This window comes from Mycteria americana, chromosome 10, assembly GCF_035582795.1.
Source record: "Mycteria americana isolate JAX WOST 10 ecotype Jacksonville Zoo and Gardens chromosome 10, USCA_MyAme_1.0, whole genome shotgun sequence".
Taxonomy (NCBI): Eukaryota; Metazoa; Chordata; class Aves; order Ciconiiformes; family Ciconiidae; genus Mycteria; species Mycteria americana.
In genome coordinates, this window is record NC_134374.1 from 18,132,475 (window position 1) to 18,158,238 (window position 25,764).

Genomic DNA, 25,764 nt, shown 5'->3' on the forward strand with positions numbered 1-25,764 from the left:
GGATAGTGATCCAAGATCCAAATCCCTAGGATGCTTTCTGTGGAGTTTTCAGCTCTCACCACAAGTGCTTGTGAGAACTAGCATTCAGTGGCTTTAAGGCTGTTACAGAAATTCTGAATAATGATACCTAATTATAAACATGACTTTATTTTTCTCATTATCTCTAGCTACAAACATAAGTATTAATAAAAATATATTTTAAAATCTTCGACCTTTGTTGGTAGAAGAACAGAAAAGCAGGTTCTCAAAGAAGTTGAATAGCTGGCACAAAATGATATACGCAGCTCTCCTTGGGGTGTTTTTTGTTTTGTGTTTTGGTTTTTTTTTTTAATAAAAACTTGTTTTAATTACCTTAGAAAAGAATTTGTGAAAATTCATCCTGTAGAGCATATGCAATTTTACTTTTTTTTTTTTTTTCCCCCTTAGCTACAAACATACAGATGAGAACAACTTAAGTTGTGAAGGTCCACCTATGGAGATTCCTGGAGAATTCACCAATAAACTGAATTTGATCTACACTTACTCTGTGACATTTGAAGTAAGTATTGAATCTGTTACATGAATACGTAATTCCCCAAAAGGATGAAATCAGAACAACTGAATAATTTGCTAATAGCCATAACTGGATTAAAGCAGTGTAAATTCCATAAGCATGGTCTTGTGAAGCAGTTTTCCCAAAACCTGTTACTTTTCCATTACTGTGGTTTAAGTGACACTTGGAATGTATAAATAAAGACTTTTTTTCCCCCTGTTTTATTGATAATAGAAAGGTAATAGATTGAATAACTGCAAGAGTTGTCTTCCTTGAGGTATGTACTATGTTTTCAGAGTTCAGTCAGGGTACTGATATTCTCATGTTGAAGGATCGTTTATATTATACTTGGAGACACTTTTGTGTTAAATGTTGATTTTAGCATATTGTAAAGCTGTTTTTTCTAGTGAAGTTGCAGGTTTTGTCTCATTTTGTATTGCTTTTATTCACTAGCTTTTTTATAGGTAGGTGGCCATTTATCTTTTAGAGTTAATACTCTAATGTTTACTAATACTCTAATGCTTTATTCAGCCTGTTAACGACTTAGGAGGAAATTAGGCTTTCTTGCAACTGGGTCTTTATCCCAGCCTGGAAAGTGAGCCTCCTGTGAGGGTGAGAATAATTTGGTTCAAGCTACTTCAAACCTTGGTACCTTGGTTCCAGTCTGTCCCAAAAGCGTGGTTGTTTTTCTGATGTAAGACACCAATCTTACAGGATTTGGCTTGAGACCACCAGCTTATTTTGTATAGACAGTCAAGCAGCTGTCATATGGTAACCGCTTTCATTCTACCAAATTGAATTTGATTTGAACCAATGACCTTGAGGTGCAAGGCTCTGGATCCTGTTACTTTTCCCTTGAGACACCCAAGCCTCCTTAGGCTCTCTAATTTTACTACATGAATGAGCCTCCTGTCTATTAACATTTGTGTTTAAATCTTGATGATAAATTGGAATTTAGAATTGCAATGTGAACTTTGTCCGGTTATTCATGAAATGTGTTACGCATTTGGGCTACCTACTCCCTTTTTCTCGGGCGTAGAGCAGGTGAAGCTTGGCTGCCATGGGACGTCTCAATTGCCAGGCACTTAAAAACTGCTTCTTTTCTCTGTTACCTCTTAGCCTTGATTTGAAAGAATACCTGATAATATTTTACTTTATATTAGTAGTTTCAAAATAACTTAAAAAGGAAGTATTTATCAGTGAAAAGTATTCTTAAATAGGAGAACATTAGTTTCAGTAAGCCTGAATACATGAACCAGTAAAATGCATAACTGTTCTATGGTCCTTTCCGATATGGCAGCTGACAGAAAAGCTGAGAAAGCTATGGTGCCTGCTTTAATTCATTGAAATGGGCAAGGTATTTAGCTCTGTGTATGTGAAAAGTATACACGATTGTGCCTGTAATGTTTAATACACAGGTGTGTATTAAAACAAAAAATGTAAGCATGTGAGCAGTTTGATACTCAAGTAACTAACTTTAGAACCATTCTTCTGAAACTTTGTGAACTAGCTGTGAGCTACTGAGCAACTATTGATTGAGCTGATTAAGAGCAACTTATGGCATTTTCAGCCACCTCATTGTGTTGGTGCAGTTCTTCATTGTTACATGTTTTTGATCCAGAACATGAATCGGGACTTAAAAATGCTAGGCTGGAGACATAGTCTAAATTCTGAGAATTAACTGTACAAACTTACCACCTGGTGAATAAATGAAGAAGTTCTGCTGAACTTCATGCCAGTCAAGAGATGGAATTTGGTAGCAGGACAGCAGACGTACATCCCATGAGACAAGCTGTAGAGGACAAGGCTTGGGGGTCAGGAAGAATCATCACTTGTACAGCGCTCACATGAAATGTTTCCAGGAGGAGATAGAAGAGAATGGAAGCATCTTTTGAGGGTGAAAGTTGCTGAATGATTTCTTCTTAAATCCTTCACAGGGATATCTGGAAATGAAAGTTGTCTGCCAGGAATCAGAGTGGAAAATAGTCTGTATCAGACACCTTTATGGCAGGGAGAGAGGAAGCCTGTGCTAAATACATTAAAGATGATGGAAGAGAAAAATTCCAGGGAAACCTAGAAATGTACTCGTAGAGTATGTTTAACAAAGCTGAAGTTTCAAGATCAGTGTGCTATGCTGGGAGTATCTTGTAGTGATGGCATGATTGTTTTTCAGCGTGCGTTTGGGAGCTGCAGGCAGCTACGTACCGAATCGTGGAAAGATGAGGGTTAGTGAAACTTCCGTTGAAGGTAGAAGACGTGGATAGGAGATTTCAATAAACAAGATATTCTTTGAGAGACTCAAGATAAAAAGAACTAATGCAAGAGGGAGGTCTAACATCCAGGCTTGATACCAAGCTTAGATATTAATGCTGAATGGAAGGTTTGTGGAAGAGGTTTGATGTGCTTAGTCCTTCTCAGAGACTTCAACAAACTTGTACTTGTTTCTATTAACTGCTATTTAATTTCTTCATAGGAAAAGAATAATATTAAGTGGGCTTCCAGATGGGACTACATTTTGGAGTCCATGCCACATACAAACATCCAGTGGTTTAGGTAAGACTTGCATTTATTCAGTGAATAACCTTGCAGGGGAGCACAAAGATTTCTTATTTGTGCTTCTAGGGATATATAACTTCTGCTGTGGCAGAACGAAGTCTGTTAGTTTTCAGGCAAGAAAACTTTCTTGTTTTCAGATATGAAGTAACTTTTATCAGTCTTCCACCTCTTGGGAGCGACTGTAGTATTGCATTTCACCAAAGGAATTCACCATTAGTGTCCAAAAGGAAAGCAGTGTTCATCGTTTTACTTTATCATCTCCATTCTGTAGAACTTTTAAGATGTTGCTGCTCTGCAGTGTTCTTATTGTTACTGTCTGGCTTTCCAACTGCCAAGTAAGAGGTACATATGTGTACTGCATGTTTTGTACTCAGCAGCTGCTTACAGTAAAAAGAAGGGCTTTTTTTTTTTTTACAAGTAGAAGATGTATATGGAAAGCTCTTACTTCCCTCTGTACCACGCAAATGATGTCAAGTAAGTATATAATTTATGTTGAAATGTTAATGTTTTTCAATATAAAGTGCTTGAAAAGGATGATAACCTGATTAAATATGTCTCTACAAAATGTTAAATGGCATGATGTAGATTTCATTGGTTGATATAAAATCTACTTGACAAGGTCTGCTTTAACAGCTGTAGCTGTTTCACTAGGGAAATTACTTCTGAGCTATGTAAGGAGGAAAATAAAGAAAAGCAATATGTAACTGTCTTGAGAATTAACAATATATCATAAAATACTGTTCTTCTCATCTCTGTCTCCTAAGAAATCATTAAGGTACACAACTTAAAACAGTTTATCTTCTCTGGGTGGGAAAATACTACAAGGTCTGAATGACTTAAGTATTAAGTCTGAATAGCTAAGGCTATTCCTCAGGCTTGAGCTGTACCTGTGGTATGAATTGCAGTGCATGTCCTGAAACCTGAATTGAGTGGATTGAAAGTTTGCCTTTTTCTTTATCTACAGTATAATGAATTCCCTCGTAATTGTTCTCTTCTTATCTGGCATGGTGGCTATGATCATTCTGAGGACTCTTCATAAAGATATTGCAAGATACAACCAGATCGACTCTTCTGTGAGTAAGATTTACAGCTTTTACATGAGCATGTTTTCTGGCGACAGTGATGTCTATGAATTAGTTTTGAATACAGTCTAAAGAGATGTATAACTACTAAGAATTTGATACATGCTAATATATCTGGGGGTTAAAAATAGCTTTATTGCTATTTTATCTTTTCTAAAGCAGGAATACATGGTGTCGTGGTTTAGCCCCAGTCAGCAACCAGGCACCACAGAGCCGCTTGCTCACCCTACCCCCCTGGTGGGGTGAATCGGATGAATCGGGGTGGGGAGATAATTGGAAGAGCAAAAGTAAGAAAACTCATGGGTTGAGATAAGAACAGTTTAATAATTGAAATATAATAAAATAAAACAGTAATAATAAATTGTAATGAAAATGAAGACAACGAGAGAGAGAGAGGAACAAAACCCAAGGGGAAAAAAAAAAAGTGATGTAACAGCTCACCACCTGCTGACTGACACCCAGCCAGTCCCTGAGCAGTAATCACTGCCCCCTGGCCAGCTCCCCCCAGTTTCTATACCGAGCATGACGTCATGCTCGGTATGGAATAGCCCTTGGGCCAGTTTGGCTGTGTCCCCTCCCAGATTCTTGTGCACCTGGCAGAGCATGGGAAGCTGAAAAGTCCTTGACTAGTGTAAGTATTACTTAGCAACAACTAAAACATCAGTGTGTTATCAACATTATTGTCATACTAAATCTAAAACAGAGCACTACCAGCTACTAGAAAGAAAACTAACTCCCAGCCGAAACCAAGACACATGGGCAGATGCAACAGTCTTATCTTTCTAGCGTCATTTGATGAACTTGTAATATGCAAGGACAGACTTCAGATTTTAGAAGTATATGAAGTGATTCACAGAAGCTTTTTGATAGTGAACAAACTCACATTTGAAATGTAAGTCCCTTTCTTCCAAGGTCTCAACCAAGGAAAGCCTCTTTTTTTAATAAATACTTTCACAGTATACCAACAGCCACAAGATACAGTGCAGACGTTGAAAAGGGTTCTGGCATTGGTTCACCGTCAAGATGTGGCAATTTCTCCTGAGTCCTATGGCTGCATTATGGAGTCAGTCTGGACATGTAGCTGGTGGTATGACACTGACCTAAGCAGCCAGTGTGTTGTTTATGGAGTCTCCATTCTTGGAGATATGCAAAAGCCATCTGGACATGGTTCTGGCTAACCTGCTGTAGGTGGCCCTGCTTGAGCAGGGACGTTAGACAAGATGACCTCCAGATGTCTCTTCCGGCATCAACCGTTGAGTGATTCTGTGACTCTGGCAACCTGGGATTATATATAAGATGCCTTGTCAAGGCAGCCCTGTTTTAAGTCATGTTATGTGGCCCTAGCAAAGGACTTGCACTGTATCTGTTGCAGAGACATTTGTAGCACAGAAACAAAGAGTTGCTACCTGCTTTGGCATGTTTTCTGTCTAAAAATGCGTTTTATAGTCTGAACAACCAAACTTGTGAAGTGAACAGGTATTGATAACTGTTTTTTCCCCATCGTCAGGAGATCAGGCTGTAGGAAGCTCAGTTGCTGTATTTTTTCCAATTGCAAGGTGGTATTTCTTTATAGTAGCTTGTAGTATAGCTTGTCCAGAAAGCAAGTGTGCTAGCATGTGGCTTGTGAAGTTTGGAAAGTTTGTGGTCTAAATTTCATGAGAAGTATGATGCTATGCAACTTCATAAAGCAATGTATTTAAAAAAACAACTATATTGGGTGATTATTGCAAAAAGGATCAAAAATGAAACCAAAGGCTAATAATGGAGGGAAAATAGTGTGAGGATGACTAGTTGTCTTGCTAAATGTTATGGGAGAGATTCTGATTAGCTACAAGTTGATGTTGCCTTTCGTCTGTGGTGAAAGTGTGGTAGAATCACGTACTTTGTCTTCAGTTAGGAGATTGCAATATTGCAGTTCAGGTGCAACATAATTTCTGGTTTCTAGCTGTGCTAGAACTACTTGGTGTGTGTGTAAGTGATTTTTATTTATTTTAAATACAATTCTGGTGATCGCTGTGTCAAACTGAGCCTGGTTTGTCTGACTTAACGTAGTGACTGGAGCGTGTTGCCATCTGACTGAACCTGTTCTGAGTTCTTTTGAAATACGTACTCTTTAAAATGGGAAAGGGGCAGGTCCCTGTAGTGGCTTGCTGCCTTTGTGGAAGAGAATATAACTGATTGTCAGTTAAAGAGACTTGACCAGTTGACTGAGAGTAATTTTTACTCAGCCTTTCACTCATTCTCATTGGTAAAAGTGGTATCTGCAAGCCAAAGATGAGAAATCATGTCAGATACTACAAAGGCTTGAATTTTCACTGTTGCTGTCTATCTGGATAAAGAAATACTTTAAAATGCACAAAAATGTTTCATATTGAAACTAAAACATCTGAAAGTACTTTTATTCTTCTTTGTGTTTTTGATATTTAATATCTTTTGTTAATGCAAATCCAGACAGTAATTAAAGTGGAAGAATTTTTCCACATCCTTTAACTGATTGTTTTTGTGAAGCTCCTGTTTGATCTCTCAATTAAATTATGTTCAATATCTTATACTGTGTTGTCTTTATTAGTTGGTCATTCTTAATGTGATAAAGACCAAGACTTGTAGAAGCTTGATTAGTTTTTATGGATAACAGCAGGGATAGGTGTGACTTTCAAAAAAACACTTTTTATTTTCTTGCCAGTTGTAAGAGACTTAAAATCTGTTGCAGTTCAAGGAGCTGATTTAAAAAGGTGTGAAATAATTGTGCAAAAGAGGACCTGGGCTGAGGAAGCTGCAATGAAGCAATTCGTATCTCACACTTCGGGAATGCTGGTGATTCTACTTGAAAAGAGATACATGCACAAGCCAGTGATTGTGGTATTAGCTGAACGTTAAATGCGCATACTAATACCAACTGGCTTTTAGTGTGATGTAGATTTAGTGAGACATACATTAATGAAGTGTTTAGAAATCATTAGATTACTTTTAGGGTCTTAAGACTAAGAAAAGATTCCTGAACTGAAGAGCATGTCAATATCTTTTCAACAGTGAGAGGTAAAACTCTTGTCCTCTTTTTTTTTAAACTTCTTTGATTGTGACTACTTGAGTGTAGGGGACTTAAATCTTTGTTAGAATATTTTGAGAATTAGGCTAAATTAATGGATAAGGTGAGGATTACTGCACTTTTTAAAAATTTACAGTAATTTTTAGCATATTAGCCAAGACTCAAAAGTATCTTTTTAGATTTTCCTTAAATCTTTTTTTGTAACTATAAAGTGTAGCTTCCTACTTAGATTAGTTGTACAATTCTTATCCTCACCTTTGAACTGTAAAGGTTAGCAATATAAAATACTGCTGAATTCTTTAAACAGAAGTCTGGAAAATACTGACTCGTAGCTAACTGGCCTGCAACGGAAGAGTTTTAATAAAAATCGAACTTTGAGACAAACACTCTGGCCCATAGGCCCATACAAGATAAATCAAGGGTCTCAATCTGCCAAGCTTGGTTTCTCTTTATTTTTCTTAAACCAAGATATTTACCATGTAGCTGTGTTTTAAAGTTTGTATTAAAACCAGAGGGTGTCTTTTGAGTGCGTTTGCCAGATTAGGTGTTGATAAGAAATCTAATACCAGCCATTCCAAATTTGTACAACATTTTCCTTGTTCTGTCAGGAACTAAAGTACTAGGCATTTATTTCTGCTTAGTGCTCACCCTTTTGAAAATAAAGATTTGCTTCAAATGGTAACCTTTTAAATTCTTTCATTCCTTACTTACAACTACCTGGGAAAAGTCTGTCTTCTGTCTTACCTCAACAACTTTCTCATCATCATCCCAATTAGTTCAGCTTCAGACTTATAGGAGAGAGTGGTCTTTATGCTTCTTTAACCAAACAAACCTTTCTTTACTGGAAGAGCACTGATGTATTGGAATTATACCTAGATACCTGGTATAATTTTCTTTGTAGGCATAGTTTTTGTTGTGGTGTTTTTTGGTTTTTGGTGTGTGGTTTTTTTTTTTTTTTAATCAAAGTGTTGTCTTGTGTTTAATAGCTTTCAATTTTTGTATTAGTATATCAGACTTCTGAGAGTAATTTCTAGCCAACAAATGCAAGCGGAGGTATCAGTATGGGGAAGGCAAAGATAATCTTCCAGGAAAAAAAAAATTTACATAATTTGTTGCAAGTTAAGGTGCTCCATGTCATTTGCCAGTTTGGTCTGTATTCTTTCTTACTCTATTTTTGTGTGTGCTGTAATTCTAGTGGTAATTTAATTACCATTGAACTAAACTCCATACTCCTAGGTTGAATGAAACCTGTAGCTTTTAACTTCATGAGAAAGAGAGTGGTCTTCTTGAGGGGTCGGTTATTTGTGGTTGTGTGTGCTTGGGTTTTTTTGTGAGGGGAGGTGTTTGTTTTGAGTGACTTTATTGAAAAGTTTTGTTCTTCAGCAGTGGTTCCTTACAGCTACTGGACTGAGGATCCTACCCCCCCCCCCCCCCCCCCCCATGCCATCCATCCGTTCACCTCTGGCAGTGGGACAAAGTGTCGGTACTTGCCCCTAGTGATTCTAGGGAGCAGACTTTCTTCTGGAGTACAGGGACCATTTCATTCTTTTCCAATATTGTCATTGAGACCAATGTGCTTTGTAATGGAAGCAAAAAAAGATAAATGCTTGAACTAGATTGAAATGGTATAATCCAAGTTAAATTAAATGGGATGCCTTGTTTTAGTTTTAAATTTAGAATGATGTTATACAGTTTGGCTAATTAGATTTTGTTTTTTCTTGCTTTAAGAGATGACGATTTTCTTGATAAATCTTGCCTTTTTCTTTCACTGAACCATTATGGAGTTATCAATGAGTGATGAATCACATGCAATTAGTGTGTCTTTGGATCTAAACTGGAAGTTAATCAAACTTTAAATATGTATTTTGCATCTTGTTTGTGTTAATTCACTACTGCATTATGTATCTTTGTTAAAGACATTTTTGATTTTATACAGGAAGATGCCCAAGAGGAATTTGGCTGGAAGCTGGTTCATGGAGATGTGTTTAGACCTCCAAGGAAAGGAATGTTACTGTCTGTCTTTTTGGGCCAAGGAACGCAAATTTTCATTATGACATTTATTACTTTATGTAAGTAACTTTATTAACGTGATGTGTTTGTAGTGTAATAGTGTAAGAAAGATGCAATATTATTAAACAAATGATAGAAGCCTGCTTTTGAAAATTAAGTCCTTCCTTTAGTAAAATAGAATATTAATGCTGTTTCATAACAATAATCTAGATAGCTTCAGTAATGCTGTCGTTCAAAACGTTGTGGTATCTGGGCTAATTCACATTCTTCATGATTGCAGAAATGAAGCTTCCTTGTTACAAGTTTCTTTTTAAAAAACAAAACCAGTTTGTCATGGTGTAAATTATCCAAGGATCCAGTAATGCAAGTTCAAAGACATGTAATCAAAGCTTTAATGTTCTTGAAACACTTTCTGTTTGACGCAACAGCCTGCAGCCATGCAGAAATAAGAGCAAGAATGCATGCCAATGAAATAATCCTGACACAACACTGAGATAATATGAGAGCCTACCATAAATAGCTATATAAACATGTGATGATGTAACCTGCCACAAGTTGGTGTTTTATTATATGTTATCTATAAAGTATATGACCATTCCTTTTCTTACTGTACAGTAGAATTGGGAAGTATACTGATATTTTATGACAAAAGAAGAATTTTTCAAATTCTACTCTCCAGGTTTTATTCAAATTTTTTGGTCTTTCATAGAGGAGCTGCTTTTTTCTATTCATTACATGGTGCTGTAAGATTAATAGAATATTCTTGACGGGTTTGTCTTCCAGTGTCGATCACAGCTCTTTGTAACTTACTTAACTGCAGTAGTTTCCTGTGCAACTAGTGTAGTATAGAAGGAAATGGGGGGGGGGGGGATCCTTTTTCTGTTTAAAAACAAAACTTCCCACTAGAGATCATTGACAAACTCCTTTTCTGAGAATATCTCTGAGCTGGCCTCTACAATTAGTTCAGACACAGACAGCCTTCTTTTAATAGGCTTACTTTCAAGATAGCACATTCTTGAGTAAAGTGTTGTCCGTGATGGTGGCTGAGAGCCTTTTGTGGAATTTCAAGCAAGTGACTCCATACCTCTAAGATCTTCTATCTTTACACTTATTTCTACCTTAAAAAACAAAAACCAAACAAAACCCCCAAAACACCTCAACAACTTCCCCCCCCGCCCCCCCCAAAAAACCCCCTTAGCTCTGTCAAAGGTTTTGGCTTCTCCAGACCTACTGTTCTCAGATGTCCTTTATGCCACATATTAAACTTCTCTTGTTACTTAGCATGTGTAAGTATTGACCATGGATGTCTACAGGAGGACCGTAGGATTTTGGAAGCAGACTTTTTCAAGCTGAAATTTGATTCAGGTTCATTGTTCAACTGTGTGGCATTTTAGTTTTCAGTCTTTTGGCTATGAGAAACTTTCTATTTAAAAGATGAGGTGGAAGTAATGCTTTATTATGAATGAAACAGTGACATTAGGGGTATGGTCATGTGATGGGGATATATAAAAGCTTATGCACATAGCCTTCATTTAAATATTTGGTAGTGAAAGGGATAAACCTGTACAGTGATACGTATTACAGGGGAATCTTGACACGTGTCCACAAATGACTAAATCTTTTTGTCTCTTTAGTCCTAGCTTGCCTTGGTTTTCTTTCTCCTGCCAACCGTGGTGCTTTGATGACCTGTGCAGTTGTATTGTGGGTCTTACTGGGAACTCCAGCTGGTTACGTGTCTGCTAGAATGTACAAGAGTAAGTACACGTGTTTGTTTAATGAGACACAGCAACTTAAACTAAGAATTGCTGAGCTTAATATAAACCTCAGACTGGAGCTGGTGTCTCAGACAACAAATCTGCTTCTTGCTGCTGTAATGCAAAACAGTTGGAAAAAGTTCTGAACTTGAAATTGTTTTTACTTTTTCCCCTTAGCATTTAGAGGCGAGAAGTGGAAGACAAACGTTTTGCTTACAGCTCTGCTTTGCCCTGGGTTAGTATGATTTCCCCTTGTTCTTTCCTTTATTCTTAAGTATAAATGAATCTGAGCTGGGAAGGAGGGGGGGAAAAAGTGAATTGTTGTTATGGTGCTTGTGTGGGGGATTATTTTCTTTATTGTTCTCTAAGTTGCTGTTCCTTTTGTATATTACCTATCTGTGAATATAAAGAAAAGTGAATTCTGAGGAGTAGAAGCCTAGTACTCTAGAACTTAGCTTCTTAGCATCTTGTTTTGTAATCAGCTGTGGGAATAGGAGGAATGGTGTGACTCTCTTGCAAGGTAGCATCACGTTATCCCATCGCTGCACCAGAACATTAGGCGTAGTGATGGGATAATTCCAGTTTGGTACCACTTAACTCAGTATGTTCCAGGTAATCCTATCTTAACAGTTAATGGGTATGGTCACTTTGTTAGGAAGTATGTAGTTTTGGGATAACTTTGAAGTGTCTGTAGTGCTCTTCTGTAAATAGGGAGAGACAGCCCTTTAGGCAGAACTTCTATTACCTTAGTTATAGTATCAGTATTTTCTTGTAACCGTGTTATTGAAAAGGACATAAGAAATTAAATTATGATTTTTTTTTTTTTTAAACAGCTATATACTGCTATACTAAACAGTAGAAGAAGTTTAGTATGCTTCTGGGTGAGAATAATGCAGAGATTCTCTTAAACTGGTTATAATTGTTTTTTTATATAAATGTAGGTAGTGTCCAGTTTCGGGTATGGCTGTAGCGTGTATCATACTCTGGCCAATACTGTTGTGCTTGGGAAGGGTGATAGCTCTCTTACCTTTCATTTTCTCATAGCTCTCAAGACCTTTTGTGAGAATTAGGTCAGCGAAGAAAGAGAACAGAAACTAATGTCTTCAAGTCTTCCGTATTTCTTGGTTGCAGCTTTGGGTACATGAAGGTAGCCTTTGACAAATGTCCTTGGCGAAAGTTGAGGAAAAGATTATAAATAATTTCTTAAGGTATCTCTCCCCCAAAAAAGCCCAGAATGAATAAAACATGACTTGGTTTTGAGTATAGTAGAATTTCATCAAATGAAATGTAATGCATTCGATAACTGAGTGTAGTATTTCTACAAGGAAATCTTATTTCTAAACAAAATGTGCTTCAGTCTCCCTGCTGTCACTTAGATATTATCTCGAGGGAGAAGAAAATATTTATCGGTGGAAGAAATATCTTGCTGATCATTTAAACTCCCAAATAAATTAAGTTTCACAGAGGAAGTAAAATGATTGGGGATGGTAGAATAGGAACAGATGTCTTGATTATGCCATGCTAGTTCAGCGAATTTGCATAATATCATAAACAGCCTAAGGCTGTTATAGTCTCAGTAGACTGGTGGGAGTTCATATTTGTAGTATTTTTTTCTAACTTTGGAGGGGGTAAGTGGAGTCTGTGTTACGAGCTTGGGCAGATGATAAAGATTAGCAAGACTTTGAAAATGGAATTGATTTTTATTTTTTGTTCAACAAGATGCTTACACCAGAGGTCGCTTGGGTGTGCTTATTTAACAAGTCTATTCCCCCAAACAGTTTTGGCAAGTGTAAGGCCTCTCTTAGGAAAAAAAGAGCCTGTCTATTGCTCTAATCCCCCCCCCCCTTTTTTAGTTAAATACAGTGGAGGATGCATGCCCACTTCAGGGCAGTGTAAATTCTGCCTCAGGGACACTTTTTTTAACAAAACCCAGGCAATGGTGCACTTCAGGCCCTTTCTGAGGCTGAATTTTCTGTGATGAGACTCTGAATCCATGAATAATGGCAATTCAATCCATCTTTTATATGGAGTTCCCTTGCAGTATATTTTGCTTTGCTTTCAGAATGGGATGGGTTTGAAATCTTCATCGTATGTCTTGCAGTTGTTTTCTAGTGTTTTCCCAGGATGTTTAGAAAATGAGGCAGATGGACTTAACTGGGGAGGGAAGAACTGGTCTGGAGACATCATGACTGATGCAGTCTTTATTTAAATTCTCCAAAGGTGTGGGCTACTTAACTGTGTAACTCCATGAGGTCTTAATACAAAGATTCTTGTTGTAGGGAAGAGCCCTCTTTAATCCATCCTTCTGTTACCATATTGCTGTGACACATGCTGCAGCAGGGTGTATGTTTGTTGTGAGGGTGACATGTGGCTTCCTATATATGAGATTTTGCTATCACTGTGTTTTGTCAGCGGGAATTTACTGATTATAAAGGACCTAAATAAAGGAATTAAATGACTGGCAATCATAGGAAAGGTGATTCAGATAAGAGGGGGTTTATTTACTTTATCTTTTAGCATTCTTTATATAGATTTTTACAATGGAATGTTTCTGTTACTTTCGGTTTTATGTGCAGAGTCTTTACTTAGATAGTGGCTTTACCATAGATACTTCCATTAGAAGCATTGGATGTTGCAAGCATTTTTATATTAACTGCACTATTGATGAAAGTAACTAGGACTGTTAGGGAATGAAAAATTGGAAGAAGCTACATTTTTCTGATGCAGATTTTTAACTGGTTTATGTTTTTTTAAATACTAACTGATACTTATTCTTTCCTGAATATTTTAATATCTTTTCTGATCGTTTTTCAGGATTGTCTTTGCTGATTTCTTCATTATGAATCTCATTCTGTGGGTGAAAGGATCCTCAGCTGCCATCCCTTTTGGCACTTTGGTTGCTATCCTAGCTATGTGGTTTGGAATTTCAGTCCCACTAACCTTTGTCGGTGCATATTTTGGCTTCAAAGAGAAGGTAGGGCTCTTTGAATACAGATTTGAAATACACCTGTCCTCTGTAGTTGAGCCATTGGATCCCTAAGCACACAAGTACTGGTTGGATTTGAAACATCTATGGCCCTGTGATTGTAAAATGATGTTTCACTTTGTCATTATTTTGAAACCGAGTATATGCTTGTAATGCCACACTGAACTTTTTTTTTCTGTCCATTCACTAGAATCAGAATTTAATAGTGCTCTTGGAGGTCTTGCTTGCCTTTTGTACTTCAGTAAAACCTCAGGAGCTTCGTTTTTGAAGTAGTACTTCAGAAGTACTTCAATTTGTACTTCCCTAGTTTGAGATAATGCCAGACAACTAAGAAGTTTGGTTTTTTTATTAAGGACTGAACATATTTCTTTCCTTCATGTTCTGACTTGCTTACTGGCCAATAGTTGGAATGTCTAAAGCATATGTGTTTTTTCCTAATGATGAATATCAACTTTGTAGTTTTGTGGTTTGGTAACTTATGATGTCTTATGGCTGAAAATAAAATTATGTTTATCAAATCTCTAGATGCTAATATTAGGGAAAAGTAATCTTATTTATGATATAACAATTTACCTTTTAATTAATTTCTTTTGAAGCCTATTGAACATCCAGTTCGTACAAACCAGATTCCTCGCCAAATTCCGGAACAGTCCTTTTTCACAAAGCCATTGCCTGGTATCATAATGGGTGGTATCTTGCCCTTTGGCTGTATTTTTATTCAACTTTTTTTCATTCTGAATAGCATTTGGTGAGTATCACTTTTTTTTCCTAGTTACATTGGTCTGATAATAAACATGCAGTAAGTTTGAACGTCCCAAACCAATTAATATAAGTAATAAACCAATTTTAAAAATTTTTGGTCTTCTTGCAGACTTTTGTGGAATTTCCAGAATCTGCATATTTATTCCTGTGCTTAGAACTTATAAAACTAGTTGTTTTATTGACAACTGCAAAGTGTAAAATTAGAGTCCTGTTGCCTTGTTTTATCTTTCTGGCTCTGAACAACACAAACGTGGTTTCATGCTGTTGTGGTTAGGTGGAGCCTAATCCATTGTGGAACTATATTAAGATTTATGAAACTAGTACGATCTAGCAGTTTCAGCTGTTAAATTGGAATCAGGTCAAGATCTTGGGATTCCATGTTCTGCAAAACAAAGATTCCACCCCCTGTGAAACATCCACACCACTCCTAAATCTTCTCAAAACCTAGTCAAGCAGGTGCATGGAAAATTAAATCAATGCAATCTTTCATAACTTTCACAATGTCAGTATGAAATGTTTAATATATTGTTGTTCAGTGGAAAACATTAACCTGAAGTCTTCTGTTTATGTTGATTTCTTACAGAACATTTTTTTTCTAAATCAATTTTTCTAAATTTTCTTAAATACAAATATATTAGATGTGTTACCCTTTCACATTAGTCCTCAACAGTAGTAGAAACCATGTAATATAGCTATGCTGGAAAATATAATCAGCTGACAAACAGATATACTCTGGACTTTTGTAGTTGAAATTACTGAATTCCCGAATTGTTTCTCATTATTTATCCTACAGAAAGGAAGCATGGAGGGAATGTGCAACTAATACTCCCTCTGTCAAATCTTACACTGCAGTAATTATCCCCATCACTCAATAAAGTTGATTTGGTTACTTCCCTTATCTGAAAGCCACCAGATTAAAAGTAAACAAGCATATTTCCCTTGCATTAATTTTTGTGAGTGTTTTTGTGTTTGGTTAGCCCTTGGATTGGGGTCAGACTTGGTATGGGGATAAAGTGGGAGTGGAGGACTGATGTAGTGAGGAGATGCAGAGACACCTGGAAAACTTAGCTGCAGTAGGAGGAATGAGGTGGATATTGTAACTAGGGAAAAGTACAAGTGATGCGAGAGTCAGGGAAGCTAAAGGTCTTCTCAACAAAGAGACCTGAAGGGATAATCAGCTCTGGTGAAAATTGTCCATAACTGTTCTCTGTGGAAGTTTATAGATGCTAATTTCAGGGGAAGTATAATTGAAGACTTTGAGCATTGCTCTGTAAAGCAGTGGTTTTATTACTGCTAGCTTAAATGAATGTGTATTTACAAAGTACATTCAAGTAAAGAAAACTTTTTATGAATCAGCCAATAGTGGTACAGACAAAGTTACCCCAGTGGTGTGGGTTTTTTGGGTTTGGGTTTTTTTTTATTTTGTTTTGTTTTTTTGATTAGCGTAGCATCTGGCAGTGTACCACTGTAAATTAACTCAGAACTTTAACCAAAAATGAGACTCTTGTTTTTATTATTTTCATTTTAGGTCTCATCAGATGTACTACATGTTTGGATTCCTGTTCCTAGTTTTTATAATTCTTCTAATTACATGTTCTGAGGCTACAGTTTTGCTGTGCTACTTCCATCTGTGTGCAGAGGTAAAAAGTACAGTTTTGATGTAGATAACCACTTGTAGCTGGAAGATGTTAGAAATAGAGTTGAGGTATTCACATATGCTGTGATGTGCTGGACACCGTGAATGGATTGTATTGTCAGGCCTTGACATGCCTATCTTAGTTGCTCTTCTGAAATTTACCTTATGATTCAAAATCCACTGTTTGCAGCAGATAAGCAAAAATAAACAGCCTTGATCTTAAAATAATTTCATGTTCATAGTGGAAGCAATACAGCTGACTTTGAGAAAGAAAAAAGTAGCTATGTGCTATGTTGGAATTTTTCTTTTTTTGAGATAAATTTTGAAGAATTAAGTTATTTCATAAGACAATATTACTTTTTCACTGGCTTATTTGTGTTCTGGTGTCTACATGATGTCTCTTACTGAATGGTTTATTGTTTCTTTCAGGATTATCATTGGTGGTGGCGATCATTTTTGACAAGCAGCTTTACAGCAGTTTATCTCTTTATCTATGCAGTTCATTACTTCTTCTCTAAACTCCAGATCACAGGAACTGCTAGCACCATTTTATACTTCGGTTACACAATGATCATGGTCTTGATTTTTTTCCTTTTCACAGGTAAGTACAGTGTTCAAACTAAAATGAATGCAGAGGTTTCTGGTTTTTGAAATGAGAAACATTAGGTGAAATCTAGACTATCTGAAACATTAAATACAATTTATGACTCTTTAGGCAGTGTTACTTTTATGGTTTGTGACACCGCACATCACAGTAAGATATTCTTAATACTGCATATTATATTAGTAGTGAGTTCAAACCATTATATTTTCAAAGTGCCGTTCTTGTTCACTTTGATGTCAGGGTTGTTTAACTTGATTCTGGATTTCATAATTAGTTCTAGAAGTTCTATAGTTAGAGATATTGTGCTCTGCATATGGAGAATAAAAGATGTTTTCAGCTTTCACTATTAGCAAGTGAAGCAGGTTGGTGCTGGGGCAAAAAAATGAATGATGACAATAGAGTTCTAGTACTGCTAGAGGTGGCCTTACCTGCTCATTAAGCACCACTTCTTAATGGCAGGAATGTACCTTAACTGGAGGAACCTATTTGAAATATGGCTCTCCATTTTTAGCAGTCCAACTTTTCTGATATTACTCATGTAGACTGTCTTCTACAGAATCACTCTAATGTTCATAATCACTTGGCTCAAACTGTAATTTTGAGGTTGATTTGATGTGAAATCTGTGCCAGATTTACCATGTGTTAGATGAAATTAGAAGCTCTTTGAAGGGTACTGGCCCTTAAAAATAGCCAGGAGCAGTTTGTGTTGGTGTTCATCATACTGCTGCTGTTGTGTATGTGTGGTTTTAACACACGAAGTCAGATCTTTTATGTATCACTGTGCTTAGCATCATGAAGTACTGCAGTGGTAGAACCAGAGAAAATGCTAGTTCATATGTAATGGGTTGTTCCGTAAACCAACCTTTACATTCATTTCTAAGATTTGTAATAAAGGATCTCTTTGTGGATGGTTCAGAACGTCTTCTACCTGATTATTGAAACCTGCCGTAATTACTTTGTGTTGGCTTTATGAAATGCATTATTTCACTCCCTTGATGCAGTTAAAAAAGAGTGGCTAAAATAAGTAATGAGAGTAAGTCTTAGCATCAGACTTCAGGTTTCTCAGTTCAGCAGTGAGAAGGACCTCTTTCATCTTTATTGCCTCTAATACTTGTTGAGTATGAGGCAAAAAAAGCACTGTTCATAATAAAACACTGAAGAAAATTACTGTATGGGTTTAAACAAAGCAAGTACTCTGTAGAAATTATATTCAATAACATTAACTGGCACTTATTGCTAGATTTTTATTGTTGTTTGTTATTTAGACCTGTGTCTCTTCAAAAGAAAGTAAAAAAAAGTTTTAAAAAGAAGTGGGAGAAAAAAGGGAGGATTTAATTCTTTTAATTTTTAATTATTAAAGGCAAACGTAGAAGTTGGCATATTGCCAGTTAAACCTCTGCTTAAATCCTGGCAAAACAGACAGGCTCCAGATGTCCTCTATTTTATATATATATAAAAAATATATATAAATATATAAAACTCAAACTATAGTGTAAAATGTTTTAATTACTTTTAAACTAAAGCAATATGTTAATGTGTGTCTGGGTTTTAGCATAGGTTAGTTGGTATTCTGCCAATTTCAATTTCACTTACAAGATGCAAATTGGTGGAATTAAAAATATCCCTTTCATATATAAAACGATAATTGAAATTGTCATGGAAGCTGCTGAAATGGTATTAAAAGCTTCAGATGTGCTGATCCTGGAGTTCTTGATGTGGAGGCCAGTGAGGCCCCAAAAGTACAATAATAAACTATGCTGCTGTTACTTTTGCAGTATCTTTTTTTTTTTTTTTTAATAGAAACATGGTAGCAGTGGCTATGCTGTATTTGTAGTTCATGAAGAAAGCTGCTAGCTACATGGTCACTTTTTTTTTTAAAGTTGAATAGAATAGCTAGGTCACTAGAAAGGTAGAAGGTATATAGAAGTATAATAAATCCTTGCTAATATAAAATGCTGTGATAAATTTCTTTCCCATATTTAGTATGATAATTGATTTTTTGGGCTGAAATATAAGCTATATAAGATAGATGACTCAAGCAAAGGTAGGTGTAAAATATTCCTTATTAGCACTTGCTTTGGAAAATAAGGGTTTGGTCCTTCACAAGCTTATGGAGGTGAGGGAGTTTACTAATGTAGCTTTATACATTGTGCACAATAATAGTGTTCTTCCTGTATGAATGTTCCCAAAATGGGACTTTGATCTGTTAGTGCTTAGCTAGCACTTTAGTTAGCACTAGGTATTTTGGTTTTCTCTATTCTTGCATATTAGGTCTCGGCAACTGTGACAGAAATATAAAGGGCAGCATTAATACCTCCTATGTGGTGGTGTGCTGTGTCACTGTGGACACTACAAAAGGGATCGTAATGAATAAGTAAATAGGAACTGAATGCTTGTGTGGCAACGACAATAATACAATCAATGTGCACACCCAAACAAGACAATTTTATTTTAACGTACAAAGTGCAGCTAATCTTTCAAGAAATAGTAAGTGTGGTTGAAAGGGGATAGCTACGTGATTACATGCATTTTATGCTAGGAGACGAAAAAATGCTGAACATAGTCAAAGCATGTTGCTTTACAGTGACCTCTATTTTTGAACATCATTTTCACTTGTGAGTTAATGCCATTTTCAAAATTGAGTTTTGATCTTCTGGGTAGATTGTGTTTAGAATCCGAGATTCTGAAGCACCCACCACTGTGCGGTGATTGAAACCAGTATGATACAGAGAGCTTTTAAGGTACATAAGAAGTATCAGCCAAGTGCAGAGTGCTTTTCTATTTGCTTTCTTACAATCTGTTCGTGCTTTGAATTCTTTTTTCTTCATTAAACAATAAAGCTAGAAGAAACGAATAAAGCGGAACAGTCTGCTTAATGTATTTTGGCATTATTCTGTGCAATAATCCTTGTTTTTAATTTTGAATTTAAACTAGTTTACTAATAACTTTCCCTTACCCAGTTAGATCCTAGCTTGTGATCTTCTTTCTGTGTGTAAGAAAACTGTTGCTGAGTGGTAGTATATATTGCAGACCAGAGTATTCAACAGTATAGAAACTGGAGGACAAAAAGACAAAAAAAAACCTGAGGTGTCAGTGTCTCCCTAGTAAGTATAAATGGATGTATTGGACATATTTTGCTTCTTGGCTAGAGAAATGACTTGAGGCATCTTCACAACTGGGTTCTTGAATTTTAAATAGCTCCTGCAAAAATGATCTTTTAGCTGTACCTCCCTAGGATGATCAGTCATGTACAGTGGGCTGCAGTGCACTTAGGATGGCATCAGTTCCCTAGACTAGTAGGGGTTATTTAGAAAGGCAGAATCTTAAAATATGAAAGTCACCCACTTGGGGAAAAATAAAGGTCTACCCTGCAAAAGTAAGTTCTTAAATGTATGTTGTTCAGATGCTTTTTCATTTAATTGAAGCTGGTGAGTGTTTAGGATTGGTGAAAGTAAACATTAGCCCTGAAAGTAATTTGTAATATTAGATTAAAACAAACAAACAGATTTTACAGGCTCATTGGAGGAATTGGTGTCAGGCTTGGTAGCTTTGTGCTGTGTTGTTTGGTAGAGAAGTGCATATGAAAGCTGTAAAAACCTTACAATGGAAAGGAGTTTAGACCAATCAGAAAATAATTTTAGAGGTCTCAACTCTTTCAATTAGTGGGGGCTTTTTGTTTATTTGTTTGGGGGTTTGGGTGGTTTTTGTTTTTTGTTTGTTTGTTTTTTGTGGTTTTTTTTTTTTTTTTTAAGTACTCTTAGAATTTTTTTAACAGCTTTAAAAAAACCACCTTTGGGTATCTGTTTTCTGTCATGTTGTGTTCATTGATATCTGTCAGCAACGCAGTAAGCTGAAGAGGTATGCTTCTTGTTGATAGTGCGTCAAAACTTTGTTTTCAGTTTGAACATGTTTTGAAAGAAACAAATATAAGCCAGATCCTTGGGTCGTCTTATCTAAAGCTTACCTAAATAGTCCTACTATTCTAATGAGGCACATTTTAAGTAAGGGATGATTCTAATTTTGGTGCAAGATGTACTTAGAAAAATGTTCAAGATCGAAGAGCTGAGTATGTTTTTCAAGCCATGCTACTTGAGATGGCAAAGTTCTATTTTAACTAGTGCAATTAATAATGACAATTTTACTGGGTAGAGCTACAGTTGTAGGAAACTGATCGTGTGTATATGTGTATTTTAAGATTGGCTTTAGTCAAAATAGTTAAAAGGGGAATCTGAGAACCCATTATACTAGTCAGCACTGGCCTAAAGATCCAGTATGTTGATGCTTTTCTGTATAAAGTGCTAAAATTTGGATCAAGTGGCAAATTTCTGAAATGGGCTAAAATGTAGAAAACATATGCTGGCTAGAATTTTCAAACAAGCCAAAGTAGTTCAGAGTTATTCTTCTTCCCGACTCACATTCATCTGCATATTCCTTTCTGATTGGGATATCTACTCCTGTATGGAAAGTTGGAAGCTTTTTGACTGAATTAGCTCTTGTGAACCTCTTAGCGGTTCATGGAATCACAAGCACCCCCAGGTCTGAGGTGGAAAAAACCCACTGAATTTCAGTCGAACTGGGCACTGTACTGCTTATGTTCTTCAAAAAAAAAGTTAAGCTTTTTGCTGCAGTACCGTAAGCAATCCTGTAGGTAAAGCAGCTGTACAACTTAAAGCAGCTTATAAATAATGTTTCCTTAACTTACATTCATTTCCATCTATTAATACTGATTTTGTAATATCAACACAACTCTGTGCTGACCTGAGCTTTTGGAAATTCCTAGTCAGAGTGTTTGGCCCATGTTACTTAAAAAAATTAAAAAAAAAAAAAAAAGGCACTAAAACCGCCTAGTTGATTTGCTGTGATCAGTTCTTGCTTCTAAATCTGTAGTTGGATTTTTGAGGTAGATTTTCAACCTGGTTGTGATTCTGCCAGCACCTTTAAATCACTCTGATCTTTGAGCGTCAAGTATACTGTTTAGAAGAGGTACTTTCGGGGTCCTTAGTTTGATGCTCTTTTTGAAGTTTCTGGTCCATAGAGCTATCCACATCTGGAATTTGTAGGATACGCTTGTTCATGGGAGGGAAGAAGAAATTATGATACCGGTAAGCCCTAATTATCGATGTGGAGGTAACAACAGAAGGAAACTCTGGTGACCAGGGAAGGTACTGACTACATAAGGCTGTATCTTGGTGGTGAGTCTAGCCTTTCTCTCCTGAGCTTAGAAGTTCATGGTTCAAATCTGGTGTCTGACAAACATTACCACTTACTGCTTGTGTTAGGAAGCATAGTCTTACTCTAGTTCCACTACATTGGCAAAATTTCTGATAAAGTTTAAAAAAAGAGCAGGGGGTACTTGGTCTTTGATTTGCTAAACGGACTTTTTTTAGGAGAGAAGTTGAAAATCAATGTTACTGAAACCTGTGAAAATCTGTTTATAGATGAAATGCTTGTTCACAGTATGAAGTCTTCAGATTCTGCTATGAATGAGGCCATGTTTTATAGAAAGCTGGTGTATCAGAAAGATTCAGAGTGACAAGGATTGGCAGAAGATACTGTGGATTTAGAGTGTTTTCCCATATTAAGTTATGGCATGCTCAGGAAACTGTGGAAAAATCTCATTCATGTGTTAAAGTTACACATTTTTGTGATATTACAATTTTGTTCTAGAACAGCAGATAGATTTTTTTTTTTTTTTAAGATATCTCATCTGTTAAACATTTGGAAGAAACATTGCTTCCAAAGCCATAAAAGGCTCAAAGTGGGCTATATTATAAAAACAACTAGAAAGCAGATGCTGAGAACGATTATTAGGAAAAAAACCACGAGAGTAAGGCTTAGAGTAACGATGCTGATATTGGAGTATTGGACACAGTAGGAAGGAGTGAGAATTGACCATAAACTGCAAAGACTTGGCGATGTCAAGCCTACAAAGGAATTAAATTCCTTCTGTGGTTGGTGTCTGATCTCCTATCAACAGCAGTAAATCTGCCGTCTCCCACTGTTTCAGAGGATGATAACTGCAAACTTGGAGGGAAAGGGTAATCTGTGGCATATAATAGTAGGCTGTCAAAAAGCCTTTAACTGCAAATATACATGGTAGCACAAAGAATACAAGAATTGGCATATAGATAATAAGCATCCAAAGACAGGTTCCTCACTTATCAAATGCGTAGATGTGGTCTGAAAGACAGAAATGCAATGAATGTGGAAAAGACAAGCGCTTAATAAACAGCCTCCTAGTTAGTAAACCAGTCACAATGAAATAGTGAAAAAAGTTGGAGCTGATGTTAAACATAGGCTGTACAAACAGAAAAGGATGAATGTAAAACTGGAGGAGCTGTGTGCATGATCTTGCAAATGCCTGTAGTGTAGCTGGTAAGGGCTGTCACAGAGCTGGCATGTAGCTGTGTCTTTGAGAGTGAATTCAGCTGAAACTGAGACCTGCCCTTTTTTTAGCTGGTAAGGCTTAACATCTGTGTGGCAGTTTACCCCTAGGTAAAAGCATGAGGAACAATGCATCGCTTCCCTTAGAGGCTTAAGACTCAATTAATTGTATGGTACTCAATGTCTCCTGGCATACTAAGTTCTTCAAGTAATTTGAATGTGATGGACAATGTCTTTGCAGTTACCCCATAATAGTGACTGTGGGGTGCAAATTACAGACTTGTTCTTCAGCATAAGACTAGAAGATTGGTATAGACTAATCTCATTCAGTGTCATCACCTCTCTCCATCATCTTACTCTGCACTGTGCTAACCCGAGCCACAGGACTTGACATGGGGCCCAAAGTCCCTCCAGAAGGTAGTTGTGGGGTTTTTTTCCTCCTACTGTTGGGTTGGATGACTAAAGAACTGGATTGGTAAGAAACCAAGGAATTCCATACCAAACCAGACCACAGGTCTGCTACCCAAGCACCCTAACAGCAGTGCTCCCAGGAAGGGGTATGAGAACAGGGCAAGCATGTACTGGTACTTTCTCCCAGCCACCCGTCAGCTGTGGCTCAAGGGCTTTTTTAGTACTTGAAATGGTGTCTCTGTAATTAATAGCCTTTGGATTTCTTTGTTCATTAAATTGTTCAGTTGCCCAAACTAGTGTATTTTTTTGTTATCTATAGTGACTTGTGACAAGAAAATCCGCAGCTTGAATACTTGTTACACAAAATTATGTGTTTTGGTTTGTGTCACTGCTAGTTTCATTTGATGCTTGCTCCCAACTGCTATAGCACTCAGAGCATTGCTTTAGCAAAAGGAAGTAACAGGTTATACAGAGTAAGAAGTTTCCTGTTCTTGAGTATAAATAGAGGACAATAAACAGAAAACTGGACCAGGTGATTTTTCCCAAGGCCTTGTTTTGTGTCATTCATAGGTGGCTGTGAACTATTATAGACTTACCAACCAAGGTAGGTGGTGGCTTTGTGTGCATATAAATGTCAGTTTTTTAAGTGGCGCTGTGTGCCTGCTACTGGTGATAGTAGCATCACCTTCAGTGGTTTAAATGTACACCAAGCAGCCTGGTCCTAAAAATCGTCTTTGATCTAAATCAATAACTTAGCCTAGGGATGAATGTGTGTTGTTAAATTTAACAAGTGCTGTTATTCTGGATAGTTAGCTGGATTACAGTGTTATATTCTGTCCTGCTGGGAAGTACTTGTAGGATTTTTCTCTCAGAGCAAAATAGAAGATAAACTAACCATTTTCACTTTCTCATTTTAGGGACTATTGGATTTTTTGCCTGCTTCTGGTTTGTAAGTAAGATTTACAGTGTTGTGAAAGTGGACTGAAAAGCTTCAAAGTGTCTTTTGAACATATCTCCCTTGCTGTTTGATAATTTTTACCATGTATTGAAAAACATCCTGTGTAATTATTCTAATTTGTAAAAGCTGAAGAGCAGAATACAGCATAAAATAGAGATTTTTATGGAAGGAAATGGCACCATTGGTAAAATGTTTACATCAGTATACTCATTGAATATGTTAATTCTAATAATTCTAAAAATTATATCCAAAATTTGATTTAAGACAAATAAAAATTCTGTGAAGTAGTTTATTTGAAAAATGAGTGCATTATACAGTCCTCCAGCTGAAATTCCTTGTGATCTTTTTTTTGTTACCTCTTTTTGTTACCATTTATATACCATGAAAGCATAGGACTGTCAAGTAAATCTATGTAAAATGTGAATTTTTTTAACTTAACTATGATTGTACATACTATCCTGCACCTTCTTTACAACTAGATATCTTCTTACAAATGTACATGCATTTAGTGTAATGTAGACTTTATTAAAAATATCGACACTGGTTTTTGTTCAAATAAAACTGCACAACTCTAGCTGACTTGTTTCCTTTCTTGTTAACTAGGCCTTTACTGCTTGGACACAGATCACATTAGTTTGACCAGTTGATAGCTCTTGAGTTTTGTATTGTTTATAAGCAGTTTGCCTGTGACTTCGGCTGCAAATTGTCTATGCAAGCAGAAGGACTGGTAGGTCACTTGAATCCATGGCTGTAGGATGGACAGGGGCTTCTGAAGCTGCTGCTGCCATTACCTGTGCCTCAGCTGTGCGCTTACTCTAACTTTACCCAAAATATCTTTTGCTGGGCAAACCATTACTTTCTATCAAAATTGGGGATGTAAGGGGATGTTCACTCAGATTAATGGGCGGAATACTCAAAGCTTATTAACTGTCATATGGAAACATTCATCTCTGGAAGTTGCTTTTCAGTGTCTAAGCCCACAATTTAACAAGACCCAAAATGACTCTATATCTTCGTAGTCATACAAATACCAGGTAACTGTA

At 36.6% G+C, this 25,764-nt stretch overlaps 1 protein-coding gene across 1 annotated transcript in view; it reads left to right on the forward strand.

Moving 5' to 3' along the window:
* The window catches only part of LOC142415203 (transmembrane 9 superfamily member 2-like), a 34,157-nt gene extending 8,862 nt beyond the window's left edge, over positions 1-25,295 (forward strand). Inside the window, exons 7-17 of the mRNA XM_075513251.1 lie at positions 427-538; positions 3,006-3,085; positions 4,053-4,161; positions 9,153-9,285; positions 10,861-10,980; positions 11,158-11,215; positions 13,795-13,954; positions 14,563-14,714; positions 16,257-16,368; positions 16,794-16,965; positions 24,681-25,295. Coding sequence (XP_075369366.1) covers positions 427-538; positions 3,006-3,085; positions 4,053-4,161; positions 9,153-9,285; positions 10,861-10,980; positions 11,158-11,215; positions 13,795-13,954; positions 14,563-14,714; positions 16,257-16,368; positions 16,794-16,965; positions 24,681-24,748 — 1,276 coding nt within the window. The 3' untranslated portion in view covers positions 24,749-25,295. The remainder of the gene's footprint in view (positions 1-426; positions 539-3,005; positions 3,086-4,052; positions 4,162-9,152; positions 9,286-10,860; positions 10,981-11,157; positions 11,216-13,794; positions 13,955-14,562; positions 14,715-16,256; positions 16,369-16,793; positions 16,966-24,680) is intronic.
* The last annotated feature ends 469 nt before the right edge of the window (positions 25,296-25,764 follow it).